General features: G+C 33.5%; 2 protein-coding genes across 2 annotated transcripts; one reads left to right on the plus strand and one right to left on the minus strand.

Moving 5' to 3' along the window:
• Positions 1 to 4624: 4624 nt before the first annotated feature.
• LOC141617530 (trigger factor-like protein TIG, Chloroplastic) lies at positions 4625 to 10933 on the plus strand. Its single transcript, XM_074434724.1, has 13 exons — positions 4625 to 5026; positions 5328 to 5411; positions 5936 to 6064; positions 6258 to 6346; positions 7068 to 7251; positions 7666 to 7756; positions 8040 to 8194; positions 8495 to 8587; positions 8687 to 8779; positions 9448 to 9528; positions 9908 to 10057; positions 10277 to 10372; positions 10470 to 10933. Exons 1-13 carry the CDS (start codon positions 4745 to 4747, stop codon positions 10545 to 10547), a joined length of 1605 nt encoding a protein of 534 aa, XP_074290825.1. The 5' UTR covers positions 4625 to 4744; the 3' UTR covers positions 10548 to 10933.
• A 1754-nt stretch (positions 10934 to 12687) lies between these two features.
• On the minus strand, positions 12688 to 18742 carry LOC141617532 (indole-3-acetate O-methyltransferase 1-like). The gene is made up of 4 exons (XM_074434725.1): positions 18421 to 18742; positions 17437 to 17862; positions 15194 to 15469; positions 12688 to 13347 (listed from the first exon to the last, which is right to left on the minus strand). Exons 1-4 carry the CDS (start codon positions 18532 to 18534, stop codon positions 12994 to 12996), a joined length of 1170 nt encoding a protein of 389 aa, XP_074290826.1. The 5' UTR covers positions 18535 to 18742; the 3' UTR covers positions 12688 to 12993.
• Positions 18743 to 18948: the final 206 nt, after the last annotated feature.

An 18948-nucleotide genomic window follows, 5' to 3' on the forward strand; every position in this document is an offset into this window, starting at 1 on the left:
TGCAATTTTAAGAGGATTATATATTTATATAAATATATTACATATATGCATTAAATCAAATCAAAAGAATTATGCAATATTATATATTATGGAATCTAATTTGAATTATTTATAACCTACTTATATTATATTTTTGTATGTTAAATAATTAACATCTCTATACATCTAATAAACTATAAAGTTTAATAAAATTACATAGATTTTAAATTTAATATATATTTACGATGATAATAATTAATACCATGAGTGTGCATGTTTATACTAATTAATTATTTTATTTTAAGGAAATTGTCCATCTTCTAGTCTTCTATAAATATTTAGGAAAATTACCAAACATCTTCTTTCTTTTAGTCTCCTTGAAATTGACCATCTTAATTAATTATTTTATTTTAAGGAAATTGATCATCTTAATTAGTTATTTTATTTTAGGGAAATTGACCATGTTTTAGTCTCTTACAAATGTTTAGGAAACTACCAAGCTTCTATATAATTTAATTTAACCCAAACTATATAATATTTGCATTGAGATCCCTGAATCGGGTCCGTCACACGGTGCTAGTGATTTAAAACTATATAGTATAATTAATTTGCATAATTTTCTTTAATTACATTAAAGTCCCTTGGTTTCTGGATTTAATATATAGTATTGATTACATTAAAGTCCATTGATTTCTGGATTTAATATATAGTATTGATTGATATTATAACACTATTATTCATTATTCGTTATTATTAATATATTAATATTAATTATAATCTAATATATTATAATATATATAAAAAAATAGTAATATAATAATAAATATAGTAATAATAATAATAATATATTAGTAATATAAATGATAACATTATTAATAATAATATAATATTAAATAATATAATATATTAATTATAATAACTAAAAAATAAATACGATAAGTATAATATAATATAAATATTATAAATAATTTTAACAATTAATACAAATAATAATAATAATAATAATAATAATATTTGTAATATAATAATAATAATAATAATAATAATAATAGTAATAATAATAATAAATATGTTATTAATAATATTAATCAAAATGAATATATTAATAAATAATAAATATAATATAACAACGACGACAACAACAACAACAACAATAATAATAATAGTAATAAAAGTAAAAATAATAATAATAGTAATAAAAGTAATAATAATAATAATAATAATAATAATAATAATAATAATAATAATAATAATAATAAATATTAATTCTTTATACTACTAATATTGTCATTAATCATAATAATATAATAATAAATAAATATATTAAATATAAATAAAATAATAAAAACAATAATAATATAATAAATATAAAAGAATATATATTAATATAATAATAAAAATAATAAATAGATTAATATAATAATAATGATAACAGTAAGAATATAAAATAAGAATAGTATTATTAGTATTGAAATGAATCGAACAGAATCAATCGAATCGAATGAACTAACTAAATCGAATCGAACGGAATGAATTGAATGTTTCGAATCGAACTTATAAGAACTAAAATTAAGTCTAATAGAACAGAGCCTAATTCCACAACATAGAGTTTTCCTATCATTTTGTTTTCATAATTTGGCTCTGCTGTGGATTTTTTGTCCATCGCCTTATACTAAAAAAATAAGAGATTTTCAAATTTTTCCATTTAAATGAAAACTACTCTATAATTGGGCTTCAATGCTTCATTATGTAATTATCTACAATTGGGCCATGTTGTTTAATTTCATTTACTCCCCCTCATTCAAAGTTCCAAACCAAAGCTTACATTCTCTCTTCGGAGTCCAACTTCACAAATTAAATTTTGACTGTGAATACTATCTAAAGTATAAAATTTTGATAGCCGAAATTTAAATATATATAGATTTGTTATGAAAAAAAATTACATAAAGTGTTATTTTTTTTATAAAAAGTGACAAGTATTAAAAGCGTTGAACCTTCTTTTTTCTACCTCTTAATACTAAACATTATTAATAGGAAATTTTATAATTAAATTTTAATTGAAGTTAATACTATTAGTAATTGTTAGTTTCTCTAATATATCTATCTAGAAAACCGGGCATTTGCGCGGGATCTATATTAGTTAAATATCTAACAAGATATAGAAGACAACAAAATTATTATTTGATAATTACTCTAAATATGAGAAATGACACTTACAAAATGAGATTATAGAAAAATAATTGTTACTTAAAATTATTTGTAACAAAACATCGTAATTTAGGACATAGTAATTTTATACTCTGTTTACTAGGTCTATCAAAACTTAACCCGATCTGTTGAGTAACTCAAAAACCGCCCGTTTTTAACTCTAATATAACATAGAAATTTTGACCTTCCTGAAGCCCAAAAATGCCGAACCAAAAATTAACCCAAATTAAATCCTCGGTCGGAATGATTTAGGGTTAAGTAGGGTTGTCTCCTGTGAATAACATAAATTTTAAATTGTTTGACTCTTAATTCCCAGGGGACTTCTTTGACAAGTCTACTCTGTATCTAGACTCAGCAAAGTTGACCCGGTCTAAGAAGGCTGACCCGAGACCTGAAAGCAACCTGATATTGCCTAATCCGATTGTAACACAAAATCCGAATTGACCTGACCCGGCCTGGTTTAAACTCAACCTGAACATTGATTGACCTAATGTTGACTTGACAAAAAATTACCCAACCCGTAATTAACCAGATGCAGAATAATCCCAATTGAACCAAAATTAAGGGCATATTAATAAATACAAAATATTGTAAGATTTTTGTGTGTCTTATTAGTATTTATTAAAGTGTTGTCCATTCAATGAGAGCGGAGATGAGAGCTCTTCTGACCGGGTTGGAGTATGCTCACACTCTCCGTATCACGAAGCTTCTTGTTCTTATGGATAATAGTTCATGTGTAGACTTCTTTCGAGATGACCAGCTTTTAAGCCATGGATTACGCCCCTTGGTCCAGCGTTGCAAAGAATTAATTAAGAGGGTTAATTTTATGGACGATGTTTTAATAACTATTAACGACGTTTTCATTCCAAAAGACGATAATGCCCCTTGCACATTAACACTATTTTCTCTCTCTAAACATTTTTCTCTCAGATTCTAGTAAAAACCAATTATATTAAAAAAAACCAACAACAACATCAATTAGCATGACGGAAACTCGAATCACCGGTATGTAAACAAATAAAAAAAGTTAGAAAATAACCCACATCGACTAGAAAACTTAAAAAATTTAAGAAATCGGCAAATAAAGGCAATAAACACGGTTTAAAAAAAATTGACGAAATCACGAACGAAATGTTGAATTTCAACATTTGTCCATGGAGCAAACCGTGTGTTTTAACTTTTGACCATGGACCAACCTCAAAACCCTACGTTCAACCATGGAGGAAAGTTGAAATTCAACTTTCGACCATGACATCAACATTGAATCCCAACGTTTGCACCATGGATGAAAGTTGAATTTCAACTTTCGTCCATGATGTTCTTCCCCAATTCGACACTAACTCGACACAACAACCACAAAAATCGACACAAAATTTACCATATTTCGCCAACAACAACACCACAATTACCAATAATAATGAAATCAAAAACATACAAACTAATTAACAAGAAAAAACTAAACCTAATTCAAAAACTAATTCAATTAAATTGGATAAAACCTAAAAAAACAACTAATTCAATGTTGGTGGCGGCAGTCTGCGTGTTGGCGTGTGGTAGTCAGCTAGGTGGTGGTGGTGGTGGAAGTTGGGTGAATTTTGGAGGATTTTGAATTAAAGAGAAAAGAGTGAGATGTGGGGGGCAATACCGTCGTTTGCACTGAAACGTCGTTGATGCTTACTAACCGGGTTAATTAAGCTAGACGGATGGTCGGTATAGAGAGGCCAATCGTGCTGCCGATTGGCTTGCTAATGAAGGAGTCACTTCACTTCCATCAACTACCATTTTATCTGTTCCACCTTATAGTTTACGTTCTATTCTTCGTGAGGATGTTCTAGGTGTTTCCTTATCTCGTATCGTAGCTAGCTAGTTTTGCGGCTCTACCCCTCTTATGTATCAAAAAAAAAAAAGTGTTGTCCATTCACCCAAAATGGCCATAACCCGATGATGAACCGACCTGAAATCACATCGGTACAAAATGACCAAAACCCAAAATAACCCGCCAACTTGACATCCGAATGTGACCCGAAGAAAATGTATGACAAATTCGAAATGACCTGACCCAAACACGACCTAGTTGACCCATTTGCAACCTCGACTCTCTACTACGTAAACCTGGCAAACGAATCAACCGGATCAAATGCGGGTTGGGCCAGTTCTGGTTGAGTCATTTTCGAGTTTGCAAGAATTCAGTTCAGTCGGGTCAAGTCGAGTCATTTTAGTTTCAAATCATTTTCGAGTCTATTATTATCAAATTTTTTAAAAGTAATGGTTAGTTCGTAGTAATAAAATTCAGGTCGAGTTATATTTATTTGAATCATATGAACCACGCTCAGGTCATTAGTTTCAATGTCATGACTTTGGGTACAAATCGGATTATTCGGATTGAATCATTCCAAGTTTCTAACATAGTTAATTTAGCCCGGTTTACCTCCCAGTTAAATCTCATCCCAAATTTGGAGTCTATCCAAACGGCCATTAATAACCCCAATTCCCTCCATGATGTTATCTCCACTCCACATCCCAAATTCACAACCTCACTCTCCCAACTCCCACATCAATGGAGCTCTATTGCTCTACCTTCTCCTTAACACTTCCCTTCCATGCCAATCCCTCTTCTTTCTCCTCTCTTTTCCCTACTAACTTCTCTTCTCCTTCTCAATCAAACAAAACCCTTTTCAATTCCCTCAATAAATCCCTCCAATTTTCACCCTTTTCCCGCCAATTCTCCCCTCTTCAAGCCTCATCGCGGAAGGCTTCAACTGCCTCCACCGCCGATGTCGAGAATGACCAGCTTCCTGCTGATATTGACATTATTGAGACTCAAGAGCCCAATTCTAGAGTCAAGCTTCTATCTTTTTACTTGCATTTGTCTTCTTTTTCATCTTTTTTATTTCCTTTGATGAATTTTCTTATGGGTATTGCTTAATTAGTTCATATTTTATGGTAATTAAAATGGGGTTGTTTTGTTTTTCCTAAATTTTACTCCCTTTGTCTATGCCATTTGTTTTGCTTTTATGCTGATTAAACTTACTGAGATTATAAGGGGTAATTTTTAGAAAAATAATGTAACTGTTTTATTTTACAATTTTAACTGTCTTTGTTTCGTTAGCTAACTGAATGAAAATATAACATCATTGCAGGTGAAGTTGAGTGTGAATGTTCCACAAGCAGTATGTCATGATTGTTATAAGAGGGTGATGCGCGAACTGTCGAAGCAGGCAAAGGTTATTCCTCTTGTATTCCTTCCGAAAATAGAATGTAATCATTATGGTAGCTTGTTAATGTGGTTAAGATTTATTTATGCTTTTTAATTTGTTTTAGGATATTCACACTGATGAATTCAAATATATAAGCTTTAATACCGTGTCTGCTAGTCGTTGGCAAAGAAAGATATCGGTTTGGCCTTCTATGAAACCATGTCTGCTAGGCAATGGAGTATGTCATTATGGTTGCCTAATTTGGTATAATTATGCCACATACGATACATTTGCTATAATTTTAATATACTGTCTGGTGCTTCTGATGGTTTTATCAAATCATCTAATAAACCAATTCTTGTTTGAGTTTAATTGTTCTTATCTGCTGCTTCTGATGGTTATACCAAATCATCTAATAACCTATTATACGTTGAGTTTATATGCACTTACTTGTCTGATGCGATCTTTGTAGCTTGTACATAAATCCTGCTTTTCAGTCAATCTTGTGGACTAGTACTAATGATAAAAGTTGCTCTTCTAATGTTTGCTAGATTCCTGGATTTCGCCCCGGAAAGCCTATTCCAGATAGCATTCTTCTTAATCTTGTTGGGAAGGAAAATATTCAAAGGTCTACTATTGAGTCAGTACTGAAGAGGACCCTTCCGCATGCCCTGTCATCAGTAAAACCATTATCCCTTACATCTGTCATGAGACATTATATTCATCTATTTGTAAATAAATATTTTCCATTGATAAGAGCACACTTCTATTTTTGTTGTTGAATTTTACCAAACTTTCGGTTTGAGATCATTACAATTATAACACCGAGATATAATTTTATTTTCTGTCCCTTTTTTTGTTGTTGTGACAAAGGTGAAAGGAATAGCCTTACAAGATTCAGTTCGAATCACCACGGACTTTTCAGACATGGAGGATGCATATATTTTGTCAAACACCTTGAGGTAAGTGACACTGTTCCGAGACCATAATACACAGGCGAATTATCAGTTATATGGTAGCTGTAGTCTTGACCATAGTCAGTTGAAAATGTCACGGAACCTCAAAATTGCAACTTGGAACTAAATGGCTAAAGCTTTGAAGCCCATAGCAACAAATTAAAAGGCAGTAGCAATCACATATAGCATTACTTTCTTGCTAACTGTACCGAGTGGTTATCAAAAATTAAGGAAGTTGTCTCTGGATTTTGAATACTTTATAATTGGGATTGGATGTCAAAACTGATAGATGAACCATCTCAACCAAAACCTTAAGGTGATGGTTGAGGCCCAACTATTATAAATATTCCTATTACACTCCCTCACTCAAATGCCCGTTGAGCTTGAAGAGTGGTTAGTTGTGCACCGGCTCTGATACCATGATAGATGAACCATCTCAACCAAAACCTTAAGGTGATGGTTGAGGCCCAACTATTATAAATATTCCTATTAAAAACTTGTTTGAAAGCGTATACCTCTCCAATCCTTACCAAACTACCCATATTTCAAAATACGTATGGAGTTTGAAATATGGGTAGTTTGATACTTTGGTGTGGATTGGGGGATTATTTGATTAGAATTCCAGAGAAAATGCTTTAGTTTAAATATTTCCTACAGCTTGTTGCGACTTCTACACACACTTACGGATTGTTAAGTGTAACTCATACATTCTTTTGTGTCTCTCAAGGTATGATGTGGTCGTTGATGTGTTGCCCGAGGTGAAATGGAATCCCGAGAATGGGTACAAGAACTTAAAGATTGTTGTTGAAATTGACAATGAAATAACTGCTGAAGTAGCTTGTGAACGTGAGCTAAGACGTCGCCATAAGACATTAGGGCCTTTGAGAATAGTCACTGACAGAGGGCTACAGGTAATATCCGAATTCGTGTTTCACACACACTAAGGAAAGCATATATGTTATCAAAAATATACTTGAATTAGCATAAGCTGCTTTACAAGCAACATGGTTGTTATTGTCAAGCTCGCTGAGTAGTTCATGAATTATGTTATTGCTATAGTTGATCACAATGACAGAAAAATTTCTACCAGTTCACTCTATCTAGTTTTTTAGACTAGGGAATATGACTCTGTCTACTGGGTTGTTTTATGAGAGCCTTGTACTGCAACAAGGTATCAAAGTCCATAACTAGATCTTTTTGAAATGTTATTCAAATGCATGTCATCGTTCATAGCATGACTTAGTTGCTTGGATTATTTTTAGTTGAAGATGGAAAATTTTGTGCCTGTTCGTCCTTTTAATTTTCATGCAATTGAATTGTCATAGGACGGTGACGTTGTGGTGGTGGATATATCAGCTTCAACTCTTGAGAAAGATGGAGCAACCGCTCAAAACATACCATCTGCTGAGAGTAAAGGTTTTGCTTCTGTAACTTGCTGATATGAAGATTTTATCATTTGACAACATTCATGTGAAGACGTTCCTCAATGTGTGGAAATCTTTGATTTAACAATGGATGATTTGTTTTAACATTCCATTTGGCAGCTGTCTAAAACTGATACTTTGTTTGATGGCAGTTACATTTGGATAACAAATATGGAGTAGAAACTATGGAATCACCAAATATCCACCTTACGTTAATACACGGAAGTTGATAAAAAGAACTACACTAGTTTTACCTGTGCTTCTTTCTTTTGTAGGTTTTCAGTTTGATACAGAAGACAAGGACACTATTCTCCCTGGTTTCCTTGATTCAATTCTTGGAATCCAACAAGATGAAACAAAATCATTTCCACTTGTGTTTCCTGAATGGTGGAGACAAGAAGATCTTCGTGGAGTACAGGCTCAGTTCACGGTGAGTGCTTTCTGTTTGGAGATAATCAAATGGAAAACTAACTTTTCTATCTATTCTCACATGCTCGCTACAGTATCATCAATGTGTATATATGATGTTACTTGGTGAACATTGCATTTCCCCTGCTTAGAAAAAAAATGTACTCCGTAGTAATTAGTCAATATCAAGTTGATTCCCTCTTAAATAAGTAGCTTGACTTCAACCTTTTTATTGCTGCCCTATTTGCTTGGCAAATGGGGCAACTCCAAGGAATTTGAAGAACTATAAGAGTTGGAAAATCTTAAACCATTCAAACTGCAGGTACATTGTAAAGAATTGTTTTTCAGAGATCTGCCAGTGCTGGATGATTCTGTTGCTGATAAAATTATTCCCGGATGTTCTACATTGGCAGAGGTAAGCTATATAAGATACAAGTAGTGGATGCTACATGCTAGTCTTGGGGGAATTGTTTTTGAGTTTCGCTCTCCTCATTAAGATGCTGCATTTACATAGGTGAAGGAGGCCTTGCTGCAGAGATGTCAAGAACTAGAGCAGACGGCCAAAGAACAAGCAACAGATAATGCGATTTTAGATCAGCTACGAAAGGTGTTACATATTTACTTGCAATCCTATGTTGTATAGAACTTTTTTTCGCAGCTTGGGGACTCTTTGCTTCATATAATTATTTACTTACCAGCAAAATTTGGTAAATCTTGACTCTTACGAGTATAATTTACTACAAGGTTTGGAAGATTTGTGTATTTTCCCTGAGAAAAGCTGCAAAAACAGTTTAAGGGTAGGGTCAAAGAATTAACCTATATGCACCCGGCCAAAAACAATATCAGAAGAAATACCAAAAGCCCGATACGTGCATCATTTATCTAAGCACTGATAAATCTCTCCTGTTAATAAGAGAAACCTGATATGAGCATCTTGTCCTTATGATTAACCCCTGTAAAGTCAAATGAAAACATGCATAGTGAGAACTGTGAAGCTCTTTTTTTTTTTTTTTTTTTTTTTTTTTTTTTTTTTTTTTTCAGTCATCAAGGCCTACCTCCTGTCAAGTTCAGTCACGAGGTTTTGTATTCAGTCATCCCTGCTTGAGTGCTTGCTGTACTATTAATCGACTGTACTAGCAACACCTATTATGTTATATCAATGGCCTTAAATATAGTACTCCGTATTTTTTTTTACCCTTATATCGGATGGGTTTCAGGAAAAAAAAGAAGTGCAGATATAAACATCTTAATATGAAATTTTTTTGTCATATGCAGATGGTTGAAGTTGATATTCCTCAGTCCTTGTTTGAGGAAGAAGGTAGGCAGATGTATGGATCAAAACTTCTAGAGGTTCAGGTAATCTCCGAAAATATCCTAAACCTCCTATTCCCTTGCCACATCTCACGACACCATTATCAGGTTGTGTGTTCTAGGTCTATCTTTTTGGATTGTGGCCAGATTAGCCTGCTTATACCACATGTTGTGGCCTGTACCAGTCAAAATGAATCGTTCTCACTCCATTCCGTTTACTTTGTCATCCTTTGACTTTAATAATGACTGCTACTTTCTCGTATAATACAGTAGCTACTGATGGGTAATTATGGTGAAGGTAAGATGTCTAGGAGTTGATAATATGGACATATTTTCATGGTGGTTGTCTTCATCAGACTCTGAGTGTCATTCTATGTTTCCAGCTTGATTTTTCATGTTGCGATGTTTCATTTTGGTTAAACAGGCTAAAATGAAGCTGAAGGACGAGCAGTTGGCATCTCTAACAAGTCCAGAGGCAGTAAAAGAATACATCGAACATGAGAAAGAAAATATCTTAGAAGTGATAAAACAGAATCTGGCTGTAGGAGATATATTTAAACGCGAAGGTTTACAGGTAAAATTTTTCTAGAAAACTGTAGTTGTACATGTGAGGTCAACCCCATTACCCTATAATCATATACGGTATGCGCAAGGATTTGGGGTTGGTCCAACCCGCATGTCTCCCACAAGGCTCATTCTGTTTTTTGAGTTCATGTATCCTGGTACCTGTTGCTTAGAAGTCGTATACTTGAAAAACAAAATAATAACAATTTATGTTGAAATACGAATGTAGGTATCAACTGATGAGGTCTTCAAGGAAGTCAAGAACTCCATTGAAGAATTCAAGCGCCATAAGCAAGAATATGACGAGGAGCGTATCAAAGAACAGGTTAAATTTATACTTGAAAAATTTTGCCATCTCTCTATTTTTGAGTAGTCGGTGGAGGGCATGTAGTAACCAAGTGCCAATATTTCATGTTATCTAGGTTCAAGAGGTTTTGGAGGGAGGAAAAGTGCTGGAATGGCTACGGGAACATGCTGAAATCGAGTACATCACTCGCTGAAAAGAAGCATAATCGTTTGTTTGTTCTCTCTCATGCAGCGTCTTCTAGCAAGATACTAGGTTTCGTTGGCTGATCACTAGATGCATTATGCAGTTCCGCATGCTCTGCCATAACGACAATATCCCCATAGTTAACGGTGAAGAAGACATCTGGAGTCATAGATGTCAAAATGACAGTCTGTGACACTGAATGATTTTGTAGTTTAATGTTGAGATTTATTAATTTTCATGTATATAGGAATAGATGAGGCTTTATTTGAGCTGAAATTGCTGTTTGAAAATAACTTGTTCCCTCTTTTTAAGTGGGTTTTGTGCAGCACAATCTCCTATGGAGTATATAACTTCCTTGATTGGATACTCGCTCTTATTTCATTTTCTCAGTCTTAATCATTTATTCATCTTTTTATTTTTAGAATGATTTGGATGTGTAAATTAATGATTGTCTTGCATACAGGAACAATGCTTAACTTTTATTTTTTTTAAGTTCATTTAGTCGTATACTGTAAAAAGAAAAATATTGAAGAGACGATGAAATGTATGAGAATGAAGCAACTGAGCATGACCGTAGAAACTCAAATTTACGGCTTCCATCCTCTCTGAGCGATCACCAGCAGAGCGCTTACTTGGTCACATTCAACGCGCTGATGAACACTTGAATCGCCATCCTCTTCTCCTGTAAGCATTGGGGGTTAGAAACTAATAATTGTTTTACATGTAAAACCATATGTTAAAACACACTTGTACCCATATCACACTCAAAACTATCATCCACGCGACTTTCCAACACCTTATTCTTACCTAACTTTCAACCATACCCAAGTATTTTCGGGAAGCAGTCTCCTAGCTACCTTTTCTCATAACCCGTCTCATTAGCAAGGCTCGGATGTTTCATATTCTCAACAATCTGGCCTATTAGTGATTAATTATGTATCAGCTTCCGCAAAAATGGAAGTGTATACGATGATCCCTTTTGTAGCTCAACATACCACTGCGTTAACAGTTACCAGCCTCCACTGTAGAGTCTAGAAGATAGCAGAGGCACAAAACGCAAGCAGGTTTGTGATCAGGGTATTGGCATTCAACGAGGTACCTGTAGCAGCATGAGTGACCTTATCTCAAACACCTGCTTTTGTTATTTTGCCAAAAGTAAGTGCAGTAGATATCCCAATTTGGGAACGCGCATGGTTGCATACTGCTGAGAGTACTTATGGTTATCTTTTTATTTCATCCAATACTTGAGCAACATCGTTTATTATTCGTAACATTAGACAACTTTTAAGGCATTTGCAGAATTCTTGTTTGTTTTATCCAGACACAACTACTTATGCTGTGCCCATTTCTGCCTCAAAATGATTGCCTCAACACTCTCACCTGGATATATTTACCCTTTGCTTTCTAGGACCTGTCTTGCTTTACCTTATAGAATTACCTTGAACATGCAAGAATATTGTGTATGGAACATAATTGGTTAACTTCTGAAGAATCAATTTCTCGTTTCTTTTACTTTGTCATGTATTGTCATTGTTGACGCTCGTATGCTTTTTTTTGCATTCAAAATGTTCAGCCTAATTTTCTTTATGCTCTATTCCTATGTTACTCAGACTCGTTTACAAGTACCCGATACGGGTGCGTGTCCAAGTGTCGGACTCGGCTATTTTTTTGAAAAATATTCATATTTTGGTCTAAAATGAGGTGTCCAAGGGTCATATCTATGTCTGAGTGTCGAGTGTCGGATACGGGTACACGAGGAAATTAGAAGTGTCGGAGTAATCCAAGTGAGTCAGTAAGATACATGGGTTGGCACATACTCCATAACTTCTGAAGAATCGATTCCTCGTTTGTTTTAGTTGTCATGTATTGTCTTTTTTTTTTTTTTTTTTTTTTTTTTTTTTTTTTGTTTTTTCTATTTGGATTGTCCTAAACGATTCTCTGGTTGCTGAATATGTCGGAGACGCTTATTTTATTTTGCTTTTATTTACTCTTGTTACGACCTCTCAAATAATCAAATTAGGACAATGATTGGGATGTTTATTAGGTATAGAAATGGACACATCTGGTGCTTGAGGGTGCTGTGACCTCCTGTAATAGCCACGGAGTATTATATGAGGACGCCTTGGGGTGGAAATGAGGCAAACAAAACAAGGAATAATTACCAATTACAATAAATAACTGGATTAAAAACTCACATGTTGATTTTTAATTAGTCGCTAACTGGTGCCGCGCTCCACAATCCCACAAAATACTCCTATGCCATAGTTGATGCACAAAACTAAAGAGTTCAAAGCCTTAAACATGAAAACTTATATAAAACCGTTGTATAGATATAACAAACTACTTTCATGTTATATACCTCATTTTATAAATGAGTTAATGACTTAGTTATGTGTATACAACGGTCTTACATAAGGCTAACTGAAATGAAAATACCATAGCGGAGATTTTTGGAATTAACATAAAGAGAGTGAGGCAACTATGTGAAAGAACTGAAGCTGTTCTAGCAGCTCCTTGGCATGGCTCATGCCTCTATGCTCCACTCTTGTAAACAGCTCGCTGCTAAGGCGGTCTCCTATGTGAGCATCTACGAGCACACCACAAACGCTGCGACAACTGGTGGCTAAGGCTTGACCAACTTCAGCTTCATTGTCTGGTTGGCTAACAACCAAAGGGCTTCCTCCTCTGAACAATTCAAGCTTGTTAATGGCAAATGAACCGTTGGACTCCACTACTTCTCTGAAGTCTTGTAAACTTGGTGCATATACTGGGATGTTGAAACTGTCTCGTTTTTCACTGTTGATAAGCCCCTACAAACAGTATCCAATACAGTAAATTGGTCAGGGGATGAATTGTACTTTGTTCCATTTCACAATATTTTCAAAATTCCTCCCACACATTTTGAAAAACCCGGGATGAATTGGGATATTCGGAAAAAGTATATAGTATTGGAAATGATTTTTATTGTCCTTGTGAATGTTATGGGCATGTCACATGATCTTGTGGTTTATAGATTACTGTTTGCTACCAAATTCAATCTGGTCGCTAATTCGCAACCAATTGTCAATTAGTTGCTAATTAGCAACTAACTAATGAATTCTTGCTAGGGTTGGTTGCTAAGTGGCCTTTTTCTGGTAGTGTTGGTCTCCTTCCAATTCTTTAAAATTGTCCCATCTACTAAAAAACTTTCACAAAGTTTTAAAAATAAGGCAATTTCAAAAAGGCGGAAGAAATAGAATACATCACCTTAGCCTTACGAAAAATGCAATAAAATAAAATGTACTACTACATCTTTTTCTTTATGTCATTCTGTCTTGTAACATTACTTTTCCGCTACAAACCTTACAAAATGTTTTTTCTTCATTCTTTACCGTCGTAGAAAAATACACTAACATAATGTTAAGACTTTATAAATTTTACTACTATCTCCGTTTCAGTTAATAGTTTATATTTCTTTATTTTCCTCAAAAATAAAAAACAAGTATAAACTATTCATCGGTATTGCAGAGTGATATTTATTAGTTATGGGACATTCTTCCTCAAGATGTTAAATGAAACTATGAGGTAGACAAAATGATGGATTAAAAGGATATTCATGTAGACATATTATTATAAGGTTATCCAATAACATCCAAGAATTGTGATTGATGGTCCTTTATAAAAAAGAAATGTCATCAATTAAATCTAAAGAGTTGACACTATGATTTAATTAGCGAAGTGAACTATTTGAATATAGTATCCAATAACCATAACTATTCAATGTTTCTAACCAAGCTATTATCATTTCAATTATTCAACATGAAATAAAGCATGAAAAGAATAGAATTATGATTTGAAATTTGCTTTTTTTTTTTTTTTTATGGTGGGGATCATGCATGCCTATGCAAATCTATCCAACTTGCCTATCTAAGAAAGGAATGAAATGGATTATTGTGTGTTCTTTAACCAAGTGAAAATGTTGTAATCATGGTTTTACTTAATTAACTTAATCATAGAAATTAAGTGGTGCAATCATGGTTTGTTTAATTAGCATAGATATGGTCTTATAAAAATCAAAGTAGATGGGTTTTTTCTAATTAGCATCATCATAGCATAAATGATGTACTCCCTCTGTCCCGGTCATTTGTTGTTCTTTTCCATTTTGGGGTGTCTCAGTCATTTGTTGTCCTTTCTATTTTAAGAATGAACTTGATGAGTAATTTGATCATTCACACTCAATTTGTTCCACTTGTCATTTAGCTATTGACCCTCTCCTCTTTCCTTGGTCTTTGTGCCAAAATCAAAGGACAACAAATGACCGGGAGGAAGGGAGTAATTATGTCTTAATTAGCATAATTAGTTATTGAAATGAAGTTATTATGGTGTAAAATGGTACAATGTCACTGGGTGGTACTGAGTTCAACACCAGATATTTTAATAATATAATAATATATTAATAAAATAACTAACTCCGAGTATGGTGGTACTAAACTCGATATCATCAGGTGACGTTCTCATTTCTTATAATTATTATAATATATCATACGATAAATCTTTGCAAATGAGCCATTACTAAGACTTAACAATGAACTTATTATAAAACCGTGAAAAAAGAATTTGAGTTTTCTTGATTAACATAGTTATTAAAGCAACAATAATGTTGGTAAGTAAATATACCTCTTGAACAAGGTCATCCCATGCATCTTGGAAGTGAGTCCCAAAGAGGAGACCAGCACCACCTTGGTCAGTGGGGTCCAAAGAAGTCCTTCCTAAGCAAACAAGGAACATGGAACCACCTCTCTTTAATTCAACAGACCTTGCTTTCAAGAAAGCAGCTAAATCTGTTTGAAATTGTTTCTTGTAAGCATTTGCAGTGCTCTCATTTGCTCCATGGATGCACACTCTCCCTTTATTGTATGCCTTTGACCTCTTGTCCAATACATTCTCTGGAATCTATGGACATCCATGCAAAAGCTATTTAGTTTATATGTGAAATCAAGCCTAGCTAGTTTTAGGCATGCTTAATGTACCACGTTGTTGTACATCCAACCAATGAGAAAATCGGAATTAATAAGAAGTCCCATAACTAGTAAACTAACAATGTAAAATTTAAGTGAAACTAAAAAAAAAAAAACACAATGTTGCTTATTGATTAGAGAGTATTATCTAAAACGGCTAATAGTTTTCCATACTAACCTAAAGGTGAAATGGCTATGAAAAACAAATGGGAAATTTGTTTTTTTGTGAAAATTGAAAAGAATTACATGTTTTTCAAAAGTATATTCACACTTTTTCACGCAAATATTTTGAGAAATAGTAATTTTGTTTAATTACCATGTATCCTTTAGACACATGTTAGAGAACTTTAATTTAAAGAAATATTTCATATTATATATCCATCTCAGTCAATAGTTATCATTGTTTGAAACTCTCTTGACATATTTCGAACAATCATAATTAAACAAACGAAGGTATATATAAATATCATGAAAATTTGACGTAAGATATCACTATTTCATTTTCCAATGTACTCCGTAATATTTATCGTTTAATTTCGTATTCAAGTCTCGTTAACATGCAGGTCATGTTAGTTATGTACCTTAAAAGCACATGTTAGAAAAATCGTTTAATAATTTCACGTACTAATTCTCATGTATGTAATACAAATTGACTAATCAAAGAAGAAATAATGCAAGATAAGAAGTGCAACAAAAAGTAAAATGATGGATTAGGTAGCACCTTTGAATTTAAATTAAAATTGATAGTGTCTTTATGGTGAATGTCAAAAAAGTGTGTTGACATTGGAGAAATTCTAGTTCAATTAATTCATGGTCAATGGCATTGAAAGCCTTGTTTCTTGGAGAATTTTGAGAATTATCATGCATTTTGTGGCTCATCTTTGTCTTACCTGGCTTCTCTTTACCCTTATAATTTTCTTTTACTACAGTAAGATACTCCTAAATCAAACCCAATATTTTATAAATAAAAAACGAATATATTGTATTTTCAACATTTTTTGCCGACTTTTTTGCTTTTTTTACGGCTAATTTGGTCTTTGATTTTATTCGAACTTTATACGCTAGGGCAAGAATTTGAGGTTAATTCATTTCATAGTTATGTTTGATTGACATTGGTTAATAGGCTATGTTTTATACACAAATTCATACACTCCCATTTAATTGCCACTATAATCGCACAATATGTTTTTTTTTACAAAAAAATTTATGGTCCATCTTATTCATCTATTACGAAAAAGAGCCCAACTCTTAACACTCGGCACATTATGTTATTCACGTATAATATTAAAATCCCATACACTTACTTCGTTCTAATTATTTATTTATTTTATTTTTATTTTTTGTGAGTGATATTTTAATCAAAGGTTAACAAAATATCAAAATAAAGGAAGTATAAAAACAAGAGTACACTTTTTAAGTTTTAGTAGTAACAAAGCGTCTTGCTTGTGACGGGCTAATCCCGTCACAAGCTGAAGACCTCTCACTCATCTCTCATGGGTATTTTGTGAGAGGAAATGGTATCCGTCACAAGCTTGTGACGGATATCACCGTCTTCAATGAGATTTTGTGTAGTAAGAGTATCTCCTAATTATAGTCCTAACAATAAGGAAAAACTCTTTTAATTCGTGACCTAGTGAATAGAACATCTCTCACTACTAACTAATTTGAGTCTACCCATTAAGTTATCTTTATCCCGATGGAGATTGCTCCAACTGTCACGCAGGGGATACTCCTAGTTAAGGGGAAAAAAAACTAACTAATTTTGGTAAATAACTTAGGTCAATATGGTAGTGGCCTGGTGATACTTTACTGACATTAATACTTTGATGTAACCTCATGTTCATATAAAAAAAATGTAGAAACACTAGTAAATAAATTAATCCGGCCGTATAAATAGAGTACCTGAGATAGCCAATGCAAGGAAAAGGCAGAGTGAAAAACATCAATAGACCTGGCCGGAAAAAGCCGCCGGTAAAAAGAGCCGGGAACGCCAGCAGCAAAATACGAGCGGTGCTTATCAGACGCCAAGCACTCCTCCATTGTGCCACCACCCTCACCAACATAGCAATAATTTGGAAGGAGTTGAAAGAGGGTGTTGAAGTCATTGGAGGGCAAGTCTGAAAAGAAGGCTGAGAACTCCGGCACCACACTTCCCGATGCCTCGTACCGCTTTGCCACGTGGTTGATGATCACATCGACGATGTATATGGTGTTGGACCCACTTGAGCACCCTAGGTCCACCACTACAAAGGGTGTGTCTGCTGATCCTATGTGCACCTCGTCTAGGGCTTCCTTTAGCAAATGTAACATTGATTTTGCATGCCTTGCCTACATTTACACCACCCATGTATGCAAACTATAAGTAAATATGTTAATTCAGAACAATCGTTTGACACTAAATTAAGAGAACATAATCTTAATAAAATAAAAACAAAGGCATGTCATTGGTTAGGGTGTACGAGATTCTTGTACACCCGGTGGACCTTAGAATTTTTGCTAAATTAATTAGTACCGAGTATAAATTTATCTATTTATATTAACAAAAAGTATATTTAAAAAGTTGTCTATTAAAATGTAATGTAGTTTTACACTAATTTAACACGTCTTAACGTGTAGTCGAGGAGGATTCTCCCAAGAACTAGGACGAGTTTTGAATTTCTTATTTGATTTTTTGAAAAATCGAATTAATTTTATAGTATTATTAGTTCCTACTCCGATCACAATTCAATCACGCCATATATATGTTAGTGTTAATTTTTGTGGAATCTAAATTAAATCTAAGTGGAAAAGAAAACGTTCAAAATTTGAAATTTCTAATAACAACAACTAACAGAATATATTATATTAATTTAAACTGATGGAGATTTTGGTTTGTTAAGTGAATACCTGGGCTTGAGAGTTATTGGCATAGCTAGCTTGGCCGTTGCCACCTTTCATGCACAACATCTTTTCAAGCTTCATATTTGTGACAACAACATTTTCTCCCTTGTGTGTAGACATTTTATGAAATATTATTGTGAATTGATTGATAAAAGATAATGTATAATTGTGTATATTAAAAGGTGAATATTTAAGTAAGTAATGAGGAGAAGCTAAATAGGAGTGTGTGATCTATATATAGTGCAGAAGAGGGGAATAGAATCATTCTCCGGCCTCATCTATTTGGAGGACTAGGCCAAATCATTTTTTACTATTTCTTTTCATTTTCTTTTTTTATTTCGTTTTGTTGAGATATATGTACATATGTTAAGATTTGCCATACCAGAATCTGGGAATACTAATATATGGTAGAGAATAATATGGTGATTTTCTAACATAACATTATTCTCTACGATACATTTCTTTATACCGTATTCCCAAATTTTGATATGTCGATATCTTAACATATTGACATTATCTCGACATGTTTCCATT

The sequence above is a fragment of the Silene latifolia genome, chromosome X (genome assembly GCF_048544455.1).
Source record: "Silene latifolia isolate original U9 population chromosome X, ASM4854445v1, whole genome shotgun sequence".
Lineage (NCBI taxonomy): Eukaryota > Viridiplantae > Streptophyta > Magnoliopsida > Caryophyllales > Caryophyllaceae > Silene > Silene latifolia.